The 21,065-nt window shown below is 46.9% G+C and overlaps 1 protein-coding gene across 1 annotated transcript in view; it reads right to left on the bottom strand.

Moving 5' to 3' along the window:
• The window catches only part of USP53 (ubiquitin specific peptidase 53), a 99,648-nt gene that overhangs the window by 13,764 nt on the left and 64,819 nt on the right, over nt 1-21,065 (bottom strand). Inside the window, exon 13 of the mRNA XM_063920235.1 lies at nt 6,819-6,880. Within this exon, the coding sequence (XP_063776305.1) occupies nt 6,819-6,880 (62 nt within the window). The remainder of the gene's footprint in view (nt 1-6,818; nt 6,881-21,065) is intronic.

The following is a 21,065-nucleotide window of genomic DNA, read 5'->3' as shown; positions in this document are numbered from 1 at the left end:
TCACGGCAGTGTCCACCCAGCTCCAGCGTGATCTCACTTGCTGGAGCCGGGTGGAAGCTGCCGTGAGCGGAGCGGCTGTGTGACATCCTGCTTCAGCGCTGATCTTCCCTGGCTGACGAGGCTGTGTCCCCCCCCCCCCCCCCCCCCCCCGTCTTCCTGCGGCCCCCCCACCCTCTCCTGCTCTAATCCCTCATCTAAGGCCGACATGTTTTTATGTTGGACTGAGATGGTCGAAAAGGGGGCCAAAACCATTTGACACAAGCACGTGGATCGGCAGCTATTCCGCCGATCCACGTGCTTTTCAACACGTCGAATTCATCGACTTGTCGAAAAAATAAGAATTTACTCAAAGGTAATTCTATTTCTCAGTCCGTAGTGGATGCTGGGGACTCCGTAAGGACCATGGGGATTAGCGGCTCCGCAGGAGACTGGGCACAACTATAAAGAAAGCTTTTAGACTACTGGTGTGCACTGGCTCCTCCCACTAAGACCCTCCTCCAGACCTCAGTTAGGATACTGTGCCCGGAAGAGCTGACACAAGTAGGAAGGATTTTGAATCCCGGGTAAGACTCATACCAGCCACACCGATCACACCGTATAACTCGTGATACAATACCCAGTTAACAGCATGATAACAACTGAGCCTCTCAACAGATAGCTCAACAATAACCCTTTAGTTAAGCAATAACTATATACAAGTATTGCAGACAATCCGCACTTGGGATGGGCGCCCAGCATCCACTACGGACTATGAGAAATAGAATTACCGGTGAGTAAATTCTTATTTTCTCTAACGTCCTAAGTGGATGCTGGGGACTCCGTAAGGACCATGGGGATTATACCAAAGCTCCCAAACGGGCGGGAGAGTGCGGATGACTCTGCAGCACCGAATGAGAGAACTCAAGGTCCTCCTCAGCCAGGGTATCAAATTTGTAGAATTTAGCAAACGTGTTTGCCCCTGACCAAGTAGCAGCTCGGCAAAGTTGAAGAGCCGAGACCCCTCGGGCAGCCGCCCAAGAAGAGCCCACCTTCCTCGTGGAATGGGCTTTTACTGATTTAGGATGCGGCAGTCCAGCCGCAGAATGTGCAAGCTGAATCGTACTACAGATCCAGCGAGCAATAGTCTGCTTAGAAGCAGGTGCACCCAACTTGTTGGGCGCATACAGGATAAAAAGCCTTCCTGACTCCAGCTGTCCTGGAAACATAAATTTTTAGGGCCCTGACTACATCCAACAACTTGGAAGCCTCCAAGTCATTCGTAGCCGCAGGCACCACGATAGGTTGGTTCAGATGAAAAACTGATACCACTTTGGGGAGAAACTGGGGACGAGTCCTCAATTCTGCCCTATCCATATGGAAAATCAGATAAGGGCTTTTACATGACAAAGCCGCCAATTTTGAAACACGCCTGGCCGAAGCCAAGGCCAACAACATGACCACTTTCCACGTGAGATATTTTAAATCCACGGTTTTCAGTGGCTCAAACCAATGTGACTTTAGGAAATCCAACACCACGTTGAGATCCCAAGGTGCCACTGGAGGCACAAAAGGGGGCTGAATATGCAGCACTCCCTTAACAAAAGTCTGAACTTCAGGTAGTGAAGCCAATTCTCTCTGGAAGAAAATCGATAGAGCCGAAATCTGGACCTTAATGGAACCCAATTTAAGGCCCATAGTTACCCCTGACTGTAGGAAGTGCAGGAACCGGCCCAGCTGAAATTCTTCCGTTGGGGCCTTCCTGGCCTCACACCACGCAACATATTTTCGCCATATGCGGTGATAATGGTTCGCGGTTACTTCTTTCCTAGATTTTATCAGCGTAGGAATGACTTCCTCCGGAATGCCCTTTTCCTTCAGGATCCGGTGTTCAACCGCCATACGCAGCCGCAGTAAGTCTTGGAACAGACAGGGCCCCTGCTGCAGCAGGTCCTGTCTGAGCGGTAGAGGCCATGGGTTCTCTGACATCATTTCTTGAAGTTCCGGATACCACGCTCTTCTTGGCCAATCCGGAACAATGAGTATAGTTCTTACTCCTCTTCTCCTTATTATCCTCAGTACCTTTGGTATGAGAGGAAGAGGAGGGAACACATAAACCGATCGGTACACCCACGGTGTTACCAGAGCGTCCACAGCTATCGCCTGCGGGTCTCTTGACCTGGCGCAATATTTTTCTAGCTTTTTGTTTAGGCGGGACGCCATCATGTCCACCTGTGGTTTTTCCCACTGGTTTACAATCATTTGAAAGACTTCTGGATGAAGTCCCCACTCTCCCGGGTGGAGGTCGTGCCTGCTGAGGAAGTCTGCTTCCCAGTTGTCCACTCCCGGAATGAACACTGCTGACAGTGCTAACACGTGATTTTCCGCCCATCGGAGAATCCTTGTGGCTTCTGCCATTGCCGTCCTGCTTCTTGTGCCGCCCTGTCGATTTACATGGGCGACTGCCGTGATGTTGTCTGACTGGATCAGTACCGGCTGGTTTTGAAGCAGGGGTTTTGCCTGACTTAGGGCATTGTAAATGGCCCTTAGTTCCAGAATATTTATGTGCAGGGAAGTCTCCTGACTTGACCATAGTCCTTGGAAGTTTCTTCCCTGTGTGACTGCTCCCCAGCCTCGAAGGCTGGCATCCGTGGTCACCAGGACCCAGTCCTGTATGCCGAATCTGCGGCCCTCTTGAAGATGAGCACTCTGCAGCCACCACAGCAGAGACACCCTTGTCCTTGGAGACAGGGTTATCAGACGATGCATCTGAAGATGCGATCCGGACCACTTGTCCAACAGGTCCCACTGAAAGGTTCTTGCATGAAACCTGCCGAATGGAATCGCTTCGTAGGAAGCTACCATTTTTCCCAGGATCCGCGTGCAGTGATGCACCGACACCTGTTTTGGTTTTAGGAGGCCTCTGACTAGAGAGGACAGCTCCTTGGCCTTCTCCTCCGGGAGAAACACTTTTCTCTGTTCTGTGTCCAGAACCATCCCTAGGAACAGCAGGCGTGTCGTAGGGACCAGCTGTGACTTTGGAATGTTTAGAATCCAGCCGTGCTGTTGTAGCACTTCCCGAGATAGTGCTACCCCTACCAACAACTGCTCTCTGGACCTCGCCTTTATCAGGAGATCGTCCAAGTACGGGATAATTAAAACTCCCTTCCTTCGAAGGAGTATCATCATTTCCGCCATTACCTTGGTAAAGACCCTCGGAGCCGTGGAGAGACCGAACGGCAACGTCTGGAATTGGTAATGACAATCTTGTACCACAAACCTGAGGTACTCCTGGTGAGGATGGTAAATGGGGACATGTAGGTAAGCATCCTTGATGTCCAGCGATACCATGTAATCTCCCTCGTCCAGGCTTGCAATAACCGCCCTGAGCGATTCCATCTTGAACTTGAATTTTTTTGATATATATGTGTTCAATGATTTCAAATTTAAAATGGGTCTCACCGAACCGTCCGGTTTCGGTACCACAAACATTGTGGAATAGTAACCCCTTCCTTGTTGAAGTAGGGGCACCTTTACTATCACTTGTTGTGAATACAGCTTTTGAATTGCCTGTAACACTGCCTCCCTGCCTGAGGGAGTGGTTGGCAAGGCAGATTTAAGGAAACGGCGGGGGGGAGACGTCTCGAATTCCAGTTTGTACCCCTGAGATACTATTTGAAGGATCCAGGGATCCACCCGTGAGCGAGCCCACTGATTGCTGAAATGCTTGAGACGGGCCCCCACCGTACCTGGCTCTGCCTGTGGAGCCCCAGCGTCATGCTGTGGACTTAGAAGAAGCGGGGGGAGGACTTTTGCTCCTGGGAACTGGCTGTATGCTGCATCTTTTTCCCTCTACCTCTGCCTCTGGGCAGAAAGGACGCGCCTTTAACCCGCTTGCCCCTATTGGGCCGAAAGGACTGTACCTGATAATACGATGCTTTCTTTGGTTGTGAGGGAACATGGGGCAAAAATGTAGACTTCCCAGCTGTTGCTGTGGAAACGAGGTCCGAGAGACTATCCCCGAACAATTCCTCACCCTTATAAGGCAGAACTTCCATGTGTCGTTTGGAATCTGCATCACCTGTCCACTGCCGAGTCCATAACCCTCTCCTGGCAGAAATGGACATTGCACTAATTTTGGATGCCAGCCGGCAAATATCCCTCTGTGCATCCCTCATGTATAAAAGTGCGTCTTTTATATGCTCTACGTTCAGCAAAATAGTGTCCCTGTCTAGGGTATCTATATTTTCTGACAGGGAATCTGACCACGCAGCAGCGCTGCACATCCAGGCTGAAGCTATAGCCGGTCTCAGTATCACACCTGTGTGTGTATATATAGATTTCAGGATAGCCTCCTGCTTTCTATCAGCAGATTCCTTCAGGGCGGCCGTATCCGGAGACGGTAGTGCCACCTTCTTTGACAAGCGTGTGAGCGCTTTATCCACCCTAGGGGATGTTTCCCAGCGTGACCTATCCTCTGGCGGGAAAGGGTACGCCATTAGTAATCTCTTAGAAATTACCATCTTTTTATCAGGGGAAGCCCACGCTTCTTCACACACTTCATTTAACTCTTCAGATGGAGGAAAAGCTACTGGTAGTTTTTTCTCTCCAAACATTATACCCTTTTTTGTGGTACCGGGGGTAACATCAGAAATGTGCAACACATTTTTCATTGCCTCAATCATGTAACGTGTGGCCCTACTGGAAGTTACATTAGTCTCTTCGTCGTCGACACTGGAGTCAGTATCCGTGTCGACATCTGTGTCAACCATCTGAGGTAGCGGGCGTTTTAGAGCCCCTGATGGTTTTTGAGACGCCTGGGCAGGCCCAGGCTGAGAAGCCGGCTGTCCCACATTAGGTATGTCGTCAAACCTTTTATGTAAGGAGTCGACACTATCACGTAATTCCTTCCACAGCACCATCCACTCAGGTGTCGACCCCGCAGGGGGTGACATCACATTTACAGGCATCTGCTCCGCCTCCACATAAGCCTCCTCATCAAACATGTCGACACAGCCGTACCGACACACCGCAAACACACAGGGCATGCTCTGAGAGGACAGGACCCCACAAAGCCCTTTGGGGAGACAGAGAGAGAGTATGCCAGCACACACCAGAGCGCTATATAACACAGGGATCCCACTATCAATGAGTGTTTTCCCTATAGCTGCTTTTTTATATATATATTACATATAGATATATATCTATACTGCGCCTAAATTTAGTGCCCCCCCTCTCTTTTTTACCCTTCTGTAGTATTCTCAGACTGCAGGGGAGAGCCAGGGAGCTTCCTTCCAGCGGAACTGTGAGGGAAAAATGGCGCCAGTGTGCTGAGGGAGAAGCCCCGCCCCCTTTTCGGCGGACTTTCTCCCGCTTTTTCTGTGATACTGGCAGGGGTAATTTTACATCTATATAGCCTCTGGGACTATATATGATGTATATTTTGCCAGCCAAGGTGTTATTTATTGCCCTCAGGGCGCCCCCCCCCCCCCCAGCGCCCTGCACCCATCAGTGACCGAAGTATGAGGTGTACATGAGGAGCAATGGCGCACAGCTGCAGTGCTGTGCGCTACCTTGGTGAAGACTGAAGTCTTCTGCCGCTGATTTTCCGGACCTTCTTCGTGCTTCTGGCTCTGTAAGGGGGACGGCGGCGCGGCTCCGGGAACGAACACCAAGGTCGGGTCCTGCGGTCGATCCCTCTGGAGCTAATGGTGTCCAGTAGCCTAAGAAGCCCAAACTACCACCTGTTAGGTAGGTTAGCTTCTTCTCCCCTTGGTCCCTCGCTGCAGTGAGTCTGTTGCCAGCAGATCTCACTGAAAATAAAAAACCTAAATATACTTTCTTTCTAGGTGCTCAGGAGAGCCCCTAGTGTGCATCCAGCTCGGCCGGGCACAAGAATCTAACTGAGGTCTGGAGGAGGGTCATAGTGGGAGGAGCCAGTGCACACCAGTAGTCTAAAAGCTTTCTTTATAGTTGTGCCCAGTCTCCTGCGGAGCCGCTAATCCCCATGGTCCTTACGGAGTCCCCAGCATCCACTTAGGACGTTAGAGAAATTTAGGGATTTATTGAATAGGATGAATCCGGATTCGACCTTAAAAAGTCGAAAACTGCTGACTTTTCGACAGACTGCAGTTTTCGACTTCAATTGAATATACCCCTAAAGTTTCCAGCAATGATATTGATGCCACTACCTTGTGAACTTGCTAGATTTGTCAGAAGAGAAACATTCTAATCATCACGGCTAATGGGATCGACCCCTAAGAGGGGGACATCAACACCACAGCATGAGAAGGTACCAGATCCACAAGTAAGCACCAATATTACAGTATAAACAAGTGAACTAAATCCAAAATGGAAAAGTTCAATAAGATTCTCCATAACAAACTTCAAAAGGTCAGCATTCTATTATGGCAGTACCGTACAGGGAAACCTGTTTGTCTGCATGCTGCAAATCTCTAGAACATTAAGAGCTGCAGCGTGTGAAGTGCCAGTCATTGCCAAACTAATGAAATTAGTGGTGAGAATATGCTGCACAGCAGAGAAATGGTGTCCATAGGAGTCCCATGCACCAAGATAATGAGGACACTGCATAGTGTAGAAATCTCTAGGGTTCTATGTACAATTAACCTGTGATTTGTCTGACATGTGTAGCACTTGGTGTTTTTTTATGAAGTCTTTTTGGAAAGGATTCTAATTTATTTTAATTATGTTTATTTCCTGTAAAGTGGAGCACTAGGCCTAAATGCTACAATTACAGTAGGTCACCCTCCGTTCTAAATAAGCTGCCCCAATCATTTCAATACTGATAAGGCTGTTCAGCGGTAGTATATAACACAGCTTACCGTTTGACTGACTTCTGTTGTGTGGAGAGGTAGAAAGAAATCCATTTCCTGGCTGTTGGTCACTGAAAAAACCCAAAACATATGGCATTAATATTTCTGGATATTCAGTGTGGCTTATAACCTCTATTACAGCAAATTATCGCTGACCTAACCTACCATCTACATATAATTGTGGTCTGTGTCGACACTTGCTAACCTACAAAAAAAACCTTACACGTGAAGCCAGGACATGAAACACACACACACACACACACACACACACACACACACTCTCAACACAACATCCAACCACATCTGTTGCTAAAAAGAACACAACAAATAGATAAAACTAGCTTTATATAAGCAACAACAATACAAGGTTTGCTACAGTATGATACGATCAGTTGAAAAATGTTGGCGTGTACAATTTTACGACTGCAGTTATCAGGTTAATCACATTTAATAGTGTTCATAAAAGAATCGCACCATGGGGCCTATTTATCAAATATTTGCATGACATTACCTAAAAACAGCAGTTATTGGGAGGTGCCAGATACCTGCAAATATTCAGTATCCCCCGGACGCATCATGGATTGACTGCAACGGACCCTTTATTCAGACAGCTGCAAAGTGGACAGATTTACCAAGCTTACCAGAGCTTGGCCCCCCATAGGACAACGCCACCTCCAGGCGGCTTTATCCTATCAGCTACTCATTTTATAGAGTGGTGGTGTATGCGCATTGGCTGGCTGACAAACAAACCAGGAAGTAGTGTTATGGGTGCTACGCTATCACATGGATTCCAGCTTTTCCCCAGGACTGGCGCTCATCAGAGCCCAACAAAAACTTCCTAAGTTTGCATGAAAATATACATTTTCACTATGAATTTATGGCAAAAATATTTAAAATCACCTCCATATTAAAAATGCAGATTGTGATAAATATGACCCCATATGTGTTACAAGTTTTATTTAATTTAAATATGAATAACTAGAATATTCCATTATGGTGCATTCAAAGGTTTTTGTTTTTTTTACAAAAGCTACAAAAAAAAAAAAAAAAAAAGGAAGAAGTAATAACACTTACAGAGCTTAATGTACACGTCTATATAGAAGACTATGGGGAATATCCAATTAGCCCCGGTACTTTACAGTTCCAGGTGCAGCGCTGCTCCTCCGGCTTCCCAGGGTCACATGGGCGCTCCCCCGTCATGTGACCGCTGCCGGGGGCGGATGCGGTCACGGCGCTGCCCCGGATTCTCCGCCGGGGGTCACACCGCGCAGAGGGCAGCTTCCGGGCCACATTACCATGCCTGCAGTCTCAGCCTCCTGCTGCTGCAGCGGGCATGGGACACTGCAGGTTGTACCTGTCATTTGGGGAATTTGTTTCACCTGTTTCCTCAGGCAGGCAAAACCAAATTCCCAGAAACAGCCCCGTTTGCCGTTTCTACCGAAAACACACAGGTTTCACTGAACCTGCGTGTTTTTGGGAGAAAGGGCATTTTTAAATTTTTTTTTTTTTTTTTTTTTTACAGGCCATCAATCAGAATAGCCTGTAAAAAAAAAAAAAAAAAAATTACGTTTTTTTTTTGCACACAATGTTTTACCAGATATCCCCCAATGTGTGAATTGTTCATCAGTGATTCATAAAAGAAAAGGTAATGAAACCATGACAGAAATAAAAGTTACAAATACAATAAAAAACAAAAACAAAGGGGGAAACTACAACTTTTATGACCTTTCTGTCCTGATAAATAGTGAAACCACCAAGCTTGGACCCCTGCGGGTAGTGCTATGGTCAATCTGAAGCTTGCATCATTTGGAAAATAATAGGATATTTGCATGTGAACTTCTTCAGTTTGCAATGTCTGGGGGAATAAAGGAGTGGAAGACCAAGTGATTATCACCCAAACCACTTGGACTCGTGATTCAACTACTGAAAGAGGATGAGCAGGTAAAACAAATATGTTCAACTGGGGGACTTAAATTATGTATTATTATTTTTTTAATCAAACTGTTAGATTCTTGCATACATTTACTGTAGGAGGCACCTCAACACCCACTGCGAGGAGACTACATGGATCTACAGAACTTCCTGTAGAAATAGATATCCTAATGTTACCTTCCAGTCTGCCGCCATCTCCTGTGGTGTATACACAGTATTAAGCTGCCAAAGTATGACGGGTTACCTTGTGTTACACAATTCACTAAACCCTTATACTACAGGTCATAACATCTCAGCCAGAGTAAATCACCACACGGAACCATAGCTGGTGGGAAGAAGGTCCATTTTTATTTAATCACTTCTACACAGTTGGTGGCCTAGCAAAAGCAATTTCCAAACATACTAAATTAGATTTAGTCATCAGGGTGGAAACCCTCGACAACCCCATTCCACAATGAGCACTGCCCATCTATAATTCTTCAGACTGGGTTACTCCAATCCCACTGGTCCTGAAGCAATTAAACTCACTTGCGACAGTGATGACCACTCACTCAAAACGTATTCCAACCTCGGCTTGGGAGGAGCATTTCCACGATTCATTAGTATCAATGGGACCTGTGACATTACCAGCAGCACCGCTGCATACACCAGCTGTACTCAGGCAGGTAAAATCAGTAAATGTGCACAATCAATACACGGCCCCAGTGAACATATCCTCCATTACATATATAATATTGTACCTTGGTTGTCTTTAAGTTTGTAGTTGCGTTTCCTGCTAAAGTAGGACCCTTTCCCCTGCTGAGTAAATCCATTTTAAATTTGTGTTTCGCACTTAAAAGCAGCAGTCCTGATTTTTCTTTGAACCTTTGGAGATTATATAGAGGTATATTGAACATATTTTCATGCATTTTACATGTATAAGTTGGTAAAGTTTTACTGTGGCCCTTTCACAGAGTTCTCTTCCCCAATGCAGCCCGCACCCTTAAAAAAGTTGTGCTCCCCTGCTTTAGACTACATTTTCTTTTTCCAAACTCATGATGGATAAATGCAAACACTTCCCCCTGCAACATTTAACAAACTGTTCATGTCTAGTAGGAAGCATCCTGCCGTCCTTCATTCTATGGACAGACAAAGCGATTGAGCACAATAAAGACACTGCATGTCCAACAGATGAACCCTCCATAATCTTCCTATCTCTGAGCAGTAGCTCCAGTCAGACACCTCTATTTCCTTCATGCCAACTTACAGATAGATACCTCTAACAATAATTAAACGCCCCGCAAGAAAAGTCCTTTGACTGTAATGTTCCTAGACTAACAACATTTTAACAGCTTGTACAACCTGCTTTGTCCACCGAAACCAGAGTTCCCACATAGCTACAGACAGATGCCAAACAGCCACGCCAGTAATCCATGCCTCAGATATCACAGACCGAAAGTCCAAACTCCATCTGTTTCAATACTACCAACCAACATATATTCAACTAACTATACAAAGGCTGACCACAAACTAGATACACTGACAGCATGAATTGCAAACAATAAGCACTTATGTGAGCAGTGCACTAAATACCTAACAATGTAAAACGTCAATGATTTTAATACAGGGAACACAAAAATATATAAAGATGTACAACACTAAACATTTGATTTTACCAAAATTCTACTCCCCTCTGGTCTTCTTTTTCTAGTATGTGTTTTAAGTCAGTGAAAAACCTCAGGAAACCTACAGCACAACAGTTACTGAAACTGCAAAGGACTGCTGCAAAACACCAAAGATAAGATGTAATACCAGTTACACCAAAAGTACCGGGTCTGACACAGTATTTGGAACTCTGTTCCAAACCAGGCCAGACCCCTTTCATACTGCACTAGTGTGTGGTGGAACTCTTCTGCTGACGTTGGGAGAAGACATCATCTCCAAGCGCTGGGGAAATACAGATCTCTCCATGCTGTAAACATGGGACCTGGGTCAGACTATCAGGGTTACTAGTTTACTAGTGTTCCCCTCAGGATTTGTGGAGGGCAGGGAGGCAGGCATTGCGCACGACAAAGGCACGGCTGGCCGAGGAGAGGCATAGGCCACCGTGGCGCCACCATTGGGGGCAGGTCAGCCCCCTCGATGTCACTAATGGGGCATGCCTAGTACATAAGGAGGTGCTAGGCTTCCCCCAAGCTCTCCTTTTAATATGAATAGATGCCGTACGCACGGCATCAATTCATGCGGTAGCGGCAGGCTGTTTCAGCAGGGTGCCGCAAAAAGGGGTCGGCGCATTTTGCCCTTTAAAAATCGGGCAGGGACCAGGACTTTCTAAAACAGCCCAGCGTACTACTTTACATTGCCCCAAGGTCCTTCTGGAACAAACACTGCAAGCTACCTGGGCTGGATTTCTAGGGTCACTGGACCTGGGATTTTTATTTTGAACTCTTTTACACTGAACGACGGGTGTAGTACTGGTGACCGGCGGTCTCCTGACCGCCGGTCACCTTACCGACGCCGGGATCCCGGCAGCATACCGACGCCGGGATCCCGGCGGGGAGGGGCGAGTGCAGCAAGCCCCTTGCGGGCTCGCTGCGCTCGCCACGCTGCGGGCTCGGTGGCGACCTGCGGTCGCCACGGGTTCTATTCCCACTCTATGGGTGTCGTGGACACCCATGAGTGGAAATAGTCCCTGTTGGTCGGCATGCCGACCATCGGGATAGTGAGCCGTCGGGCTCACGGAGGAGGTCATGTGACTGTCGGTCAGCTGACCGGCGGTCACATGAATACCACCCCTGAACGACAACCCAGGTTAACCTAGCAATAACTTGGGTTAAAAGTGCAGTGCGAAAGGAGTATAAGAGTGCAGGGCTGTAACAGTGGAACTATATATGCTATTCAGGAACTCCTAACCACTGAACAAAATATACTCTATAGTTGTTTTTTTCTATTTGGCATTTAAGAGTTTTCTTAATGAGAAATAAAAACCAAATTATTGTTTTAACCCTTCGCTACTGAGCACTTTTAGGAATGGTCACAATCCAGCATTACAATAAATAGTTTTATGCAGTACAGACACAAATTATACCTTTGTTTGACTTGCTTTTTCACGAGAATCATGAAAATAGCACCATTAGGCTTTTTTCTCAACACAAGGCAAAAAGATTATCCACCCAAAATAGTGCTTTTTTGTTGAAACAACAAGAAAGTACTATAGGCAAATGTGTTTTTTTTTTGTAATTGGCAAAAAAAAAATAAGATTTTAAACCTACCGGTAAATCTTTTTCTCGTAGTCCGTAGAGGATGCTGGGGACTCCGTAAGGACCATGGGGATAGACGGGCTCCGCAGGAGACATGGGCACTTTAAGAAAGACTTTAGGTATGGGTGTGCACTGGCTCCTCCCTCTATGCGCCTCCTCCAGACCTCAGTTAGAGAAACTGTGCCCAGAGGAGACGGACAGTACGAGGAAAGGATTTTTGTTAAACCAAGGGCAAGATTCATACCAGCCCACACCATTCACACCGTATAACTTATGATAAACTAACCAGTTAACAGTATGAAAAAACAACATAGCATCAGTCGGAGACCGATGAAAACAATAACATAACCCTTATGTAAGCAAAACTATATACAAGTCTTGCAGAAGTAGTCCGCACTTGGGACGGGTGCCCAGCATCCTCTACGGACTACGAGAAAAAGATTTACTGGTAGGTTTAAAATCTTATTTTCTCTTACGTCCTAGAGGATGCTGGGGACTCCGTAAGGACCATGGGGATTATACCAAAGCTCCCAAACGGGCGGGAGAGTGCGGATGACTCTGCAGCACTGATTGAGCAAACAGGAGGTCCTCCTCAGCCAGGGTATAAAACTTATAGAACTTTTCAAAGGTGTTTGAACCCGACCAAGTAGCAGCTCGGCACAGCTGTAGTGCCGAGACACCTCGGGCAGCCGCCCAAGACGAGCCCACCTTCCTAGTGAAATGGGCCTTGACCGATTTTGGTAACGGCAATCCAGCCGTCGCATGCGCCTGCTGAATCGTGTTACAGATCCAGCAAGCAATAGTCTGCTTTGAAGCAAGAGCGCCAACCTTGTGGTCTGCATACAGGACAAACAGTGCTTCTGTTTTTCTGACTCTAGCCGTTCTGGCCACGTAAATTTTCAAAGCCGTGACCACATCAAGGGACTCGGAATCCTCCAAGTCTCGTGTAGCCACAGGCACCACAATAGGTTGGTTCATATGAAAAGATGACATCACCTTAGGCAAAAATTGAGGACGGGTCCGCAATTCCGCTCTATCCATATGGAAAACTAGATAAGGGCTTTTATGAGACAAAGCCGCCAACTCCGACACTCGCCTAGCCGAAGCCAAGGCTAACAATATGACTACCTTCCAAGTGAGATATTTAACTCCACCATTTTAAGTGATTCAAACCAGTGCGACTTAAGGAAACTCAACACCACATTAAAGGTCCCAAGGCGCCACCGGAGGTACAAAAGGAGGCTGAATATGCAGCACCCCCTTCACAAAAGTCTGTACTTCTGGGAGAGAAGCCAATTCTTTTTGAAAGAAAATGGATAAGGCGGACATCTGAACCTTAATGGAGCCTAATTTTAGGCCCAAATTCACTCCAGTTTGTAGGAAGTGAAGGAAAAGGCCCAGATGGAATTCTTCCGTAGGGGCATTCCTGGCCTCACACCAAGAAACATATTTTCGCCATATACGGTGATAATGTTTAGAAGTCACGTCCTTCCTAGCCTTTATCAGTGTAGGAATGACCTCATCCGGAATGCCCTTTTCCGCTAGGAGCCGGCGTTCAACCGCCATGCCATCAAACGCAGCCGCGGTAAGTCTTGGAACAGATAGGGCCCCTGTAGCAACAGGTCCTGTCTTAGAGGAAGAGGCCACGGATCTTCTGTGAGCATCTCCTGCAGATTCGGATACCAGGCCCTTCGTGGCCAATCTGGAACAATGAGAATTGTCTGTACTCCTCTTTTTCTTATTATTCTCAACACCTTTGGGATGAGAGGAAGAGGAGGAAACACAGACCAACTGGAACACCCACGGTGTTACTAGGGCGTCCACAGCTACCGCCTGAGGGTCTCTTGACCTGGCGCAATACCTCTGCAGCTTTTTGAGGCGGGACGCCATCGTGTCTATCTGGGGCAGTCCCCACTGGCTTGCAATCTGTGCGAAGACTTACTGATGAAGTCCCCACTCTCCTGGATGGGAGTCGTGTCTGCTGAGGAAGTCTGCTTCCCAGTTGCCCACTCCCGGAATGAACACTGCTGACAATGCGCTTACATGATTTTCCGCCCAGCGAAGAATCCTGGTGGCTTCCGCCATTGCCACTCTGCTCCTTGTGCCGCCCTGGCGGTTTACATGAGCCACTGCGGTGATGTTGTCTGACTGGATCAGAACTGGTAAGTCGCGAAGCAAGGCCTCCGCTTGACAAAGGGCGTTGTATATGGCCCTCAGCTCCAGGACGTTGAAGTGAAGACAAGTCTCTTGACTTGACCAAAGACCCTGGAAGTTTCTTCCTTGTGTGACTGCTCCCCAACCTTGGAGGCTCGCGTCCGTGGTCAACAGAACCCAGTCCTGAATGCCGAACCTGCGACCCTCTAGAAGGTGAGCACTCTGCAGCCACCACAGGAGAGATATCCTGGCCCTGGGGGACAGGGTGATCAACTGATGAATCTGTAGATGTGACCCGGGCCACTTGTCCAGTAGGTCCCATTGGAAGGTCCTCGCATGGAACCTGCTGAATGGAATGGCCTCGTAAGATGCCACCATCTTTCCCAAGACTCGAGTGCAGTGATGCACTGACACCTGTTTTGGTTTCAATAGGTTCCTGACCAGAGTCATGAGTTCTTGAGCCTTTTCCGTTGGAAGATAAACCCTTTTTTAGACCGTATCCAGAATCATGCCCAAGAAGGTCCGACGAGTCGTGGGAACCAGCTGCGATTTCGGGATATTGAGAATCCAGCCGTGTTGCTGTAACACCTTCAGTGAAAGTGACACGCTGTTCAGTAACTGCTCTCGTGATCTCGCTTTTATGAGATCGTCCAAGTACGGGATAATTGCGACTCCCTGCTTGCGCAGGAGCACCATAATTTCCGCCATTACATTGGTGAATATTCTCGGGGCCGTGGAAAGCCCAAACGGCAACGTCTGAAATTGGTAATGACAATCCTGTACCGCAAATTTCAGGTACGCCTGATGAGGTGGATATATGGGAACATGAAGGTATGCATCCTTTATGTCCAGAGATACCATAAAATCCCCCCCTTCCAGGCTGGCGATGACCGCCCTGAGCGATTCCATCTTGAACCTTTTCAAGTATAGGTTCAGGGATTTAAATTTAGAATGGGTCTGACCGAACCGTCCGGTTTCGGGACTACAAACAGGGTTGAGTAATATCCCCTCCCTTGTTGAAGTAGGGGAACCTTGACCACCACCTGTTGAAGATACAATTTGTGAATTGCATTTAACACTATCTCCCGTTCTGGGGGAGAAGTCGGCAGGGCCGATTTGAAAAACCGGCGAGGAGACACCTCTTCGAATTCCAGCTTGTTACCCTGAGAAACAATTTCTATTGCCCAGGGATCCACCTGTGAGTGAACCCAAATGTGGCTGAAAATTCGAAGACGTGCCCCCACTGGGGCGGACTCCCTTAGCGGAGCCCCAGCGTCATGCGGTGGATTTTGTAGAGGCCGGGGAGGACTTCTGTTCCTGGGAACTAGCTGTGTTGTGCAGCTTTTTCCCTCTGCCCTTACCTCTGGCAAGAAAGGACGTACCTCGTACTCTCTTGTTTCTTTGTGACCGAAAGGACTGCATTTAATAATGTGGTGCTTTCTTAGGCTGTGAGGGAATATAAGGCAAAAAATGTGATTTACCAGCTGTAGCTGTGGAGACCAGGTCCGAGAGACCTTCCCCAAACAATTCCTCCCCCTTGTAAGGCAAAACCTCCATATGCCTCTTTGAGTCGGCATCACCTGTCCACTGCCGGGTCCATAGAACTCGTCTAGCAGAAATCGACATAGCGTTGATTCTAGAACCCAGTAGACCAATGTCTCTTTGAGCATCTCTCATATATAAAACGGCATCTTTTATATGTCCTAGGGTCAATAAGATGGTATCCTTATCCAGGGTTTCAATTTCCGCTGATCAGGTATCTGTTCATGCTGCTACCGCGCTACACACCCAAGCCGACGCAATAGCCGGTCTGAGTAAGGTACCCGAATGTGTGTAAATGGACTTCAAGGTAACCTCCTGCTTGCGATCAGCATGGTCCCTAAGGGTAGCCGTATCTTGGGATGGCAGAGCTACTTTTTTGGATAAGCGTGTCAACGCTTTGTCCACCCTAGGGGAGGATTCCTACCGTATCCTGTCCGTTGGCGGAAAAGGATACGCCATAAGAATCCTTTTGGGAATCTGCAGTTTTTTTTCCGGAGATACCCAAGCTTTTTAACATAACTCGTTCAGCTCATGTGAGGGAGGAAAGGTTACCTCAGGTTTCTTTCCCTTATACATGGGACAGGGGGTTCCTCTGTGATATGCAAAACATCTTTTATTGCAATAATCATATATCGAATACATCTAGCCACTTTCGGCTGTAACTTTGCATCATCGTAGTCGATACCGTGTCGGTATCTGTGTCTACTATTTGGGATAGTGGGCGCTTTTGAGACCCCGAAGGTCCCTGCGACATAGGGACAGACATGGGTTGACTCCCTGGCTGTTCCCTAGCTTCCGCTTTATCTAATCTTTTGTGCAATAAATTTACATTAGCACTTAAAACATTCCACATATCTATCCAGGAAAAAAAAAAAAAAAAAAACTGTGTTCCCTAATGCACACCGAGTGAATAATATTACTACATAATAATAGTCAGATAATACGGAGATCTTAGTTGCGTATATCTGCAGATACAGGGTTAAGCCCCCAGGCCGATCGACAAGGCTTCTCCGTCACTGGGGGTCCCTAATACTAGGTATGGGCCTGGGGTGCAGGACCCCACGATGTCGACACAGGTCGGCCACCCCAGGTCAGCACACAGGTGAGAATTAATAGGGGTTAATAAGTAATATTATTCACTCGGTGTGCATTAGGGAACACAGTTTTTTTTTCCTACACAGAATTACCCCTCCCCTTTTAGCACCTGAGTGACATTACAATCTGATTGAGCAGCTTCCCACCTTGTGTATTGTATATAGAGAGGCATAAATGGGTCAGCATTAGGAGGGATTGCTGACTCCAGAAGTGCCATAGGGGAAGCCAGGGGTATCCCCAGGTAAGCTGGCTCTCAGATGCTGTAGGTGCCATTACCATGTGGCCTTACACTGGGAATTTAACCCAGATATATTTGTAATTATTTATGGGGTGGATGTGGGGTGCGGTGGCCACTGTGTCGGTATGGCTGGGCTGCTTCAGGTCGGCACACCCTAACACTTTATTAACACTTATTATTTTTCCTATCACTTTGTATATATTATTTTAATCACACCCCTTACATAGCACTTCTGTGCTTCTTATTAACCCCTATTAATTCTCACCTGTGCACTTTGTGTATCACATATCTATCCAGTCAGGTGTTGGCGTGGGCGACGGAGACACCACATTAATTTGCTCCTCCTCCTCCTTAGGAAAGCCTTCTACCTCAGACATGTCGACACACGCGTACCGACACCACACACACTCAGGGAATCCTCTTATCTGAAGACAGTTCCCCCACAAGGCCCTTTGCAGAGACAGAGAGAGAGTATGCCAGCACACACCCAGCGCTATATGACCCAGGAAAAAACACACACAATATGTTTACCTAGATAGCGCTGTATGTATTTTGCGCCAAATATGTGCGCCCCCCCCTTCTTTAAAACCCTCTTTCACCGTGGATAAGCAGGGGAGAGTCCGGGGAGCTTCCTCTCAGCGCTGTGCTTTGGAGAAAAATGGCGCTGGTGAGTGCTGAGGAAGAAGCCCCGCCCCCTCGGCGGCGGGCTTCTGTCCCGCTCAAATATCTAAAAACCTGGCTGGCTATGTATTTTGCGCCAAATATGTGCGCCCCCCCCCCCCCCCTTCTTTAAAACCCTCTTTCACCGTGGATAAGCAGGGGAGAGTCCGGGGAGCTTCCTCTCAGCGCTGTGCTTTGGAGAAAAATGGCGCTGGTGAGTACTGAGGAAGAAGCCCCGCCCCCTCGGCGGCGGGCTTCTGTCCCGCTCAAATATCTAAAAACCTGGCTGGGGCTCTTTATATATACACAGTGCCCAGCTGTGTATATATATATACTTTTGCCAGAAAACAAGATTTATTGCTGCCCCCCCCCTGCGCCCTGCAGCCTTACAGTGACTGCCGTTTATGTGTGCTGTGTGGGAGCAATGGCGCACAGCGTTACTGCTGTGCGTTACCTCAGTGAAGATCTGAAGTCTTCTGCCGCCTCTGAAGTCTCCTTTCTTCTCATACTCACCCGGCTACTATCTTCCAGCTCTGCGAGGAGGACGGCGGCGCGGCTCTGGGACGGACTGCGAGGGTGAGACCTGCGTACCGAACCCTCTGGAGCTAATGGTGTCCAGTAGCCTAAGAAACAGAGCCTAACATTAAAGTAGGTCTGTTTCTCTCCCCTCAGTCCCTCGATGCAGGGAGTCTGTTGCCAGCAGGCTCCCTGAAAATAAAAAACCTCACAAATATACTTTCTTTTAGGAAACTCAGGATAGCTCCCTGTAATGCACCCAGTCTCCTCTGGGCTCAGTAGTAAACTGAGGTCTGGAGGAGGGGCATAGAGGGAGGAGCCAGTGCACACCCATACCTAAAGTCTTTCTTAAAGTGCCCATGTCTCCTGCGGAGCCCGTCTATCCCCATGGTCCTTACGGAGTCCCCAGCATCCTCTAGGACGTAAGAGAAAATACTTTGTGATTCTTGCTTAGGCATAATCCACTTACCCAAAACGAGAAAAACTGTAGAAAGATTTTCATACCAAAATCTGCACTTAAAAATTATGTATTTCAGATTTATTTTTTTTTTATTTGATTGAAATGCATAAAGCTTGTAGGGAGAACAGGATTATCAAATTACCACACGAAATGAGGGTGCTACCTGCTTACTGATGCCAGGTTGTGGGCATTACACCATGAAATGGGTGTCAGCACTGTTTATAGATGCCAGGATGTGGGCACAAAAATCACCCATCTCTGGACTCCTTAATGCTTTCACCAGCAACAGATGCCACCAATGGACGTTAGGGTGCCCTTGAGTTTATTAAAGCCAGTATGAGACCTATGAGGGTGATGTACTAAGCAGTGATAAAAGTGGAGAAGGGAGCCATGGAAACCAGCCAGCTGCTCTCTATACTTTTATAGAATGCAAATTATAAATGTTTCGTTAATGCCGATTGGTCGCCATGGGCAACTTCTCCACTGCCTTATCCACTTTTATCACTGCTTAGTACATCTCCCTCTATATAACCACATCCCGGAACAATTTCTGCAGTACAGGGGTCTCCTCTAGCGATCACATATGAAAAGATTAAACCCTCTTCTCTTCAACAAAGGTGCCACTGGCTCTTTGGATTCCAGGATAAGGAAAATGAAGCACTTTTAATGGGCACACCGCTATCTTCCGGATTTTAAAAAGCCTCTGCGATGTTTATCCTATAAAGCAACAGGGCTTAATTCTGGCAGGGAATTGGGTTGGGAATTCAGTTATCATTGAAGGGATGCATGCCCAGTGCTATTCAAATGCTTGCATGGCAAGCTCATGTGTAGTGGATTTCTGCTCGCACCCTCCTGAGGGAGTGAGAAGAAATCCACTTTAACTAGTGCCTTAGGGCTAGCTGCTGTGTAAGGGCTACACACACACACACACACGAGATTTCTAAAACAGATGTAAAGGACAATAACCCATATCTACTAATCAGCATAAATGTAGCATTTTAACCATTATGGGGCATTTACACCTATCTAAATTTCAACATGGAAAAAGTTTGTCTTTGGGGATACCTAGAGGATATTAGAGCAGGGAGAACACCACCCAAACATGAGCCTTGCTGGAGCCCTACAATACTCATGCATGCATACTGGGAACACATCCAAACCATTTGACCCCGAGCTCTAATGGCCCGTTTTAGGAGGAACAGACCAAAGTCAGTGTTACACCAAAAACCTAACTGAAACAATAGACATCACGATAACTACAACAAAAAGCAACTTTGAGGGTGAGCCGTTACCCAGACTCCCAGCGTTCATTGCGGGTGTGGATCATAGGGTTGACAGTCATTAAGTCGACCTCTATTGGTCAACACTGACTCGGTCGACAGTCATCAGGTCGACATGGAAAAAGGTTGACGTGAGGTTTTTTTTAATATTTTTGTGGCGTTGTTTTCTATGTAAAGTGACTGGAAACCCCAATTAATGCACTGTGTCCCCTAACATGGCTCGCGCTTCGGCAGGTTACCATTCCAATTGTAGTCCGCGTGAAACATAGTATGAAAAAGTTTTTAAAAAAAATAAAAAATAAATAAAAAAGTTTGAAAAACTCATGTCGACCTTTTCATGTGTCAACCTTTTTCATGTCGACCTAGTGACCATGTCAACCTAAAGACCGGATACAGTTAATTGCCTCTACCAACATGTCAAATCCAAGTTTCCCATTTCATTTTATAATTACAGACTACTCTGTGTTCATCAGTGGTAATGCTACAATAAATCTGTTCTGCTTCCACAATTTGAGAAAATGAAATGTCAAGGCAGAGAAAACTCTTTTCACTGTAAATATCTATGGGTAAGGCCACGCTGGAAGGCTTTGTACAGCACTGAAACAAAAGGGTGATTCAGTGCTAACAGAGACTTGGTTTTGTCAAACAAAAAATAAAATTGTTGCTTTAACATTTAAGAGACTACTATATTCCCCTGCTTCACAATAGTCTTTCATGATTGAATTAGGTCCTGAAAATCTATTTAAAACATATTTAATATAAATTAAAATAAAACCAATTTTGTAAGTACAAAGTTAAAAACGACAATATACCATAAAATCAGCAAGTTTTATGGTCCCTATCATCCATCCCACCCTCTGTTTATATGTCCCGATGGCTGCTCCTTTCCAGCCACCAGGTATACAGTGCTGAATGTTTCCTTTCCCCAGCGGATGCATCACTTTGACCAGGGGTGATTAGCACACACTGGGGGAGGAACCAGATGTGCAGAAGGGTAGGGGAGCTCCCTCGTAGAAGGACTGGCGTTTCTGAAGGGAAGCATCAGATGCAGCCATGCCAGCTAAGTTACTAAATCCCACAGCAACACTTGAAGAAAAACATGCCCTTTTACTAAATCGCAGCCTATTACATTTAGGCCTA

The sequence above is a fragment of the Pseudophryne corroboree genome, chromosome 1, assembly GCF_028390025.1.
Source record: "Pseudophryne corroboree isolate aPseCor3 chromosome 1, aPseCor3.hap2, whole genome shotgun sequence".
NCBI lineage: Eukaryota > Metazoa > Chordata > Amphibia > Anura > Myobatrachidae > Pseudophryne > Pseudophryne corroboree.
This window is presented reverse-complemented; position numbering and strand designations above follow the sequence as displayed.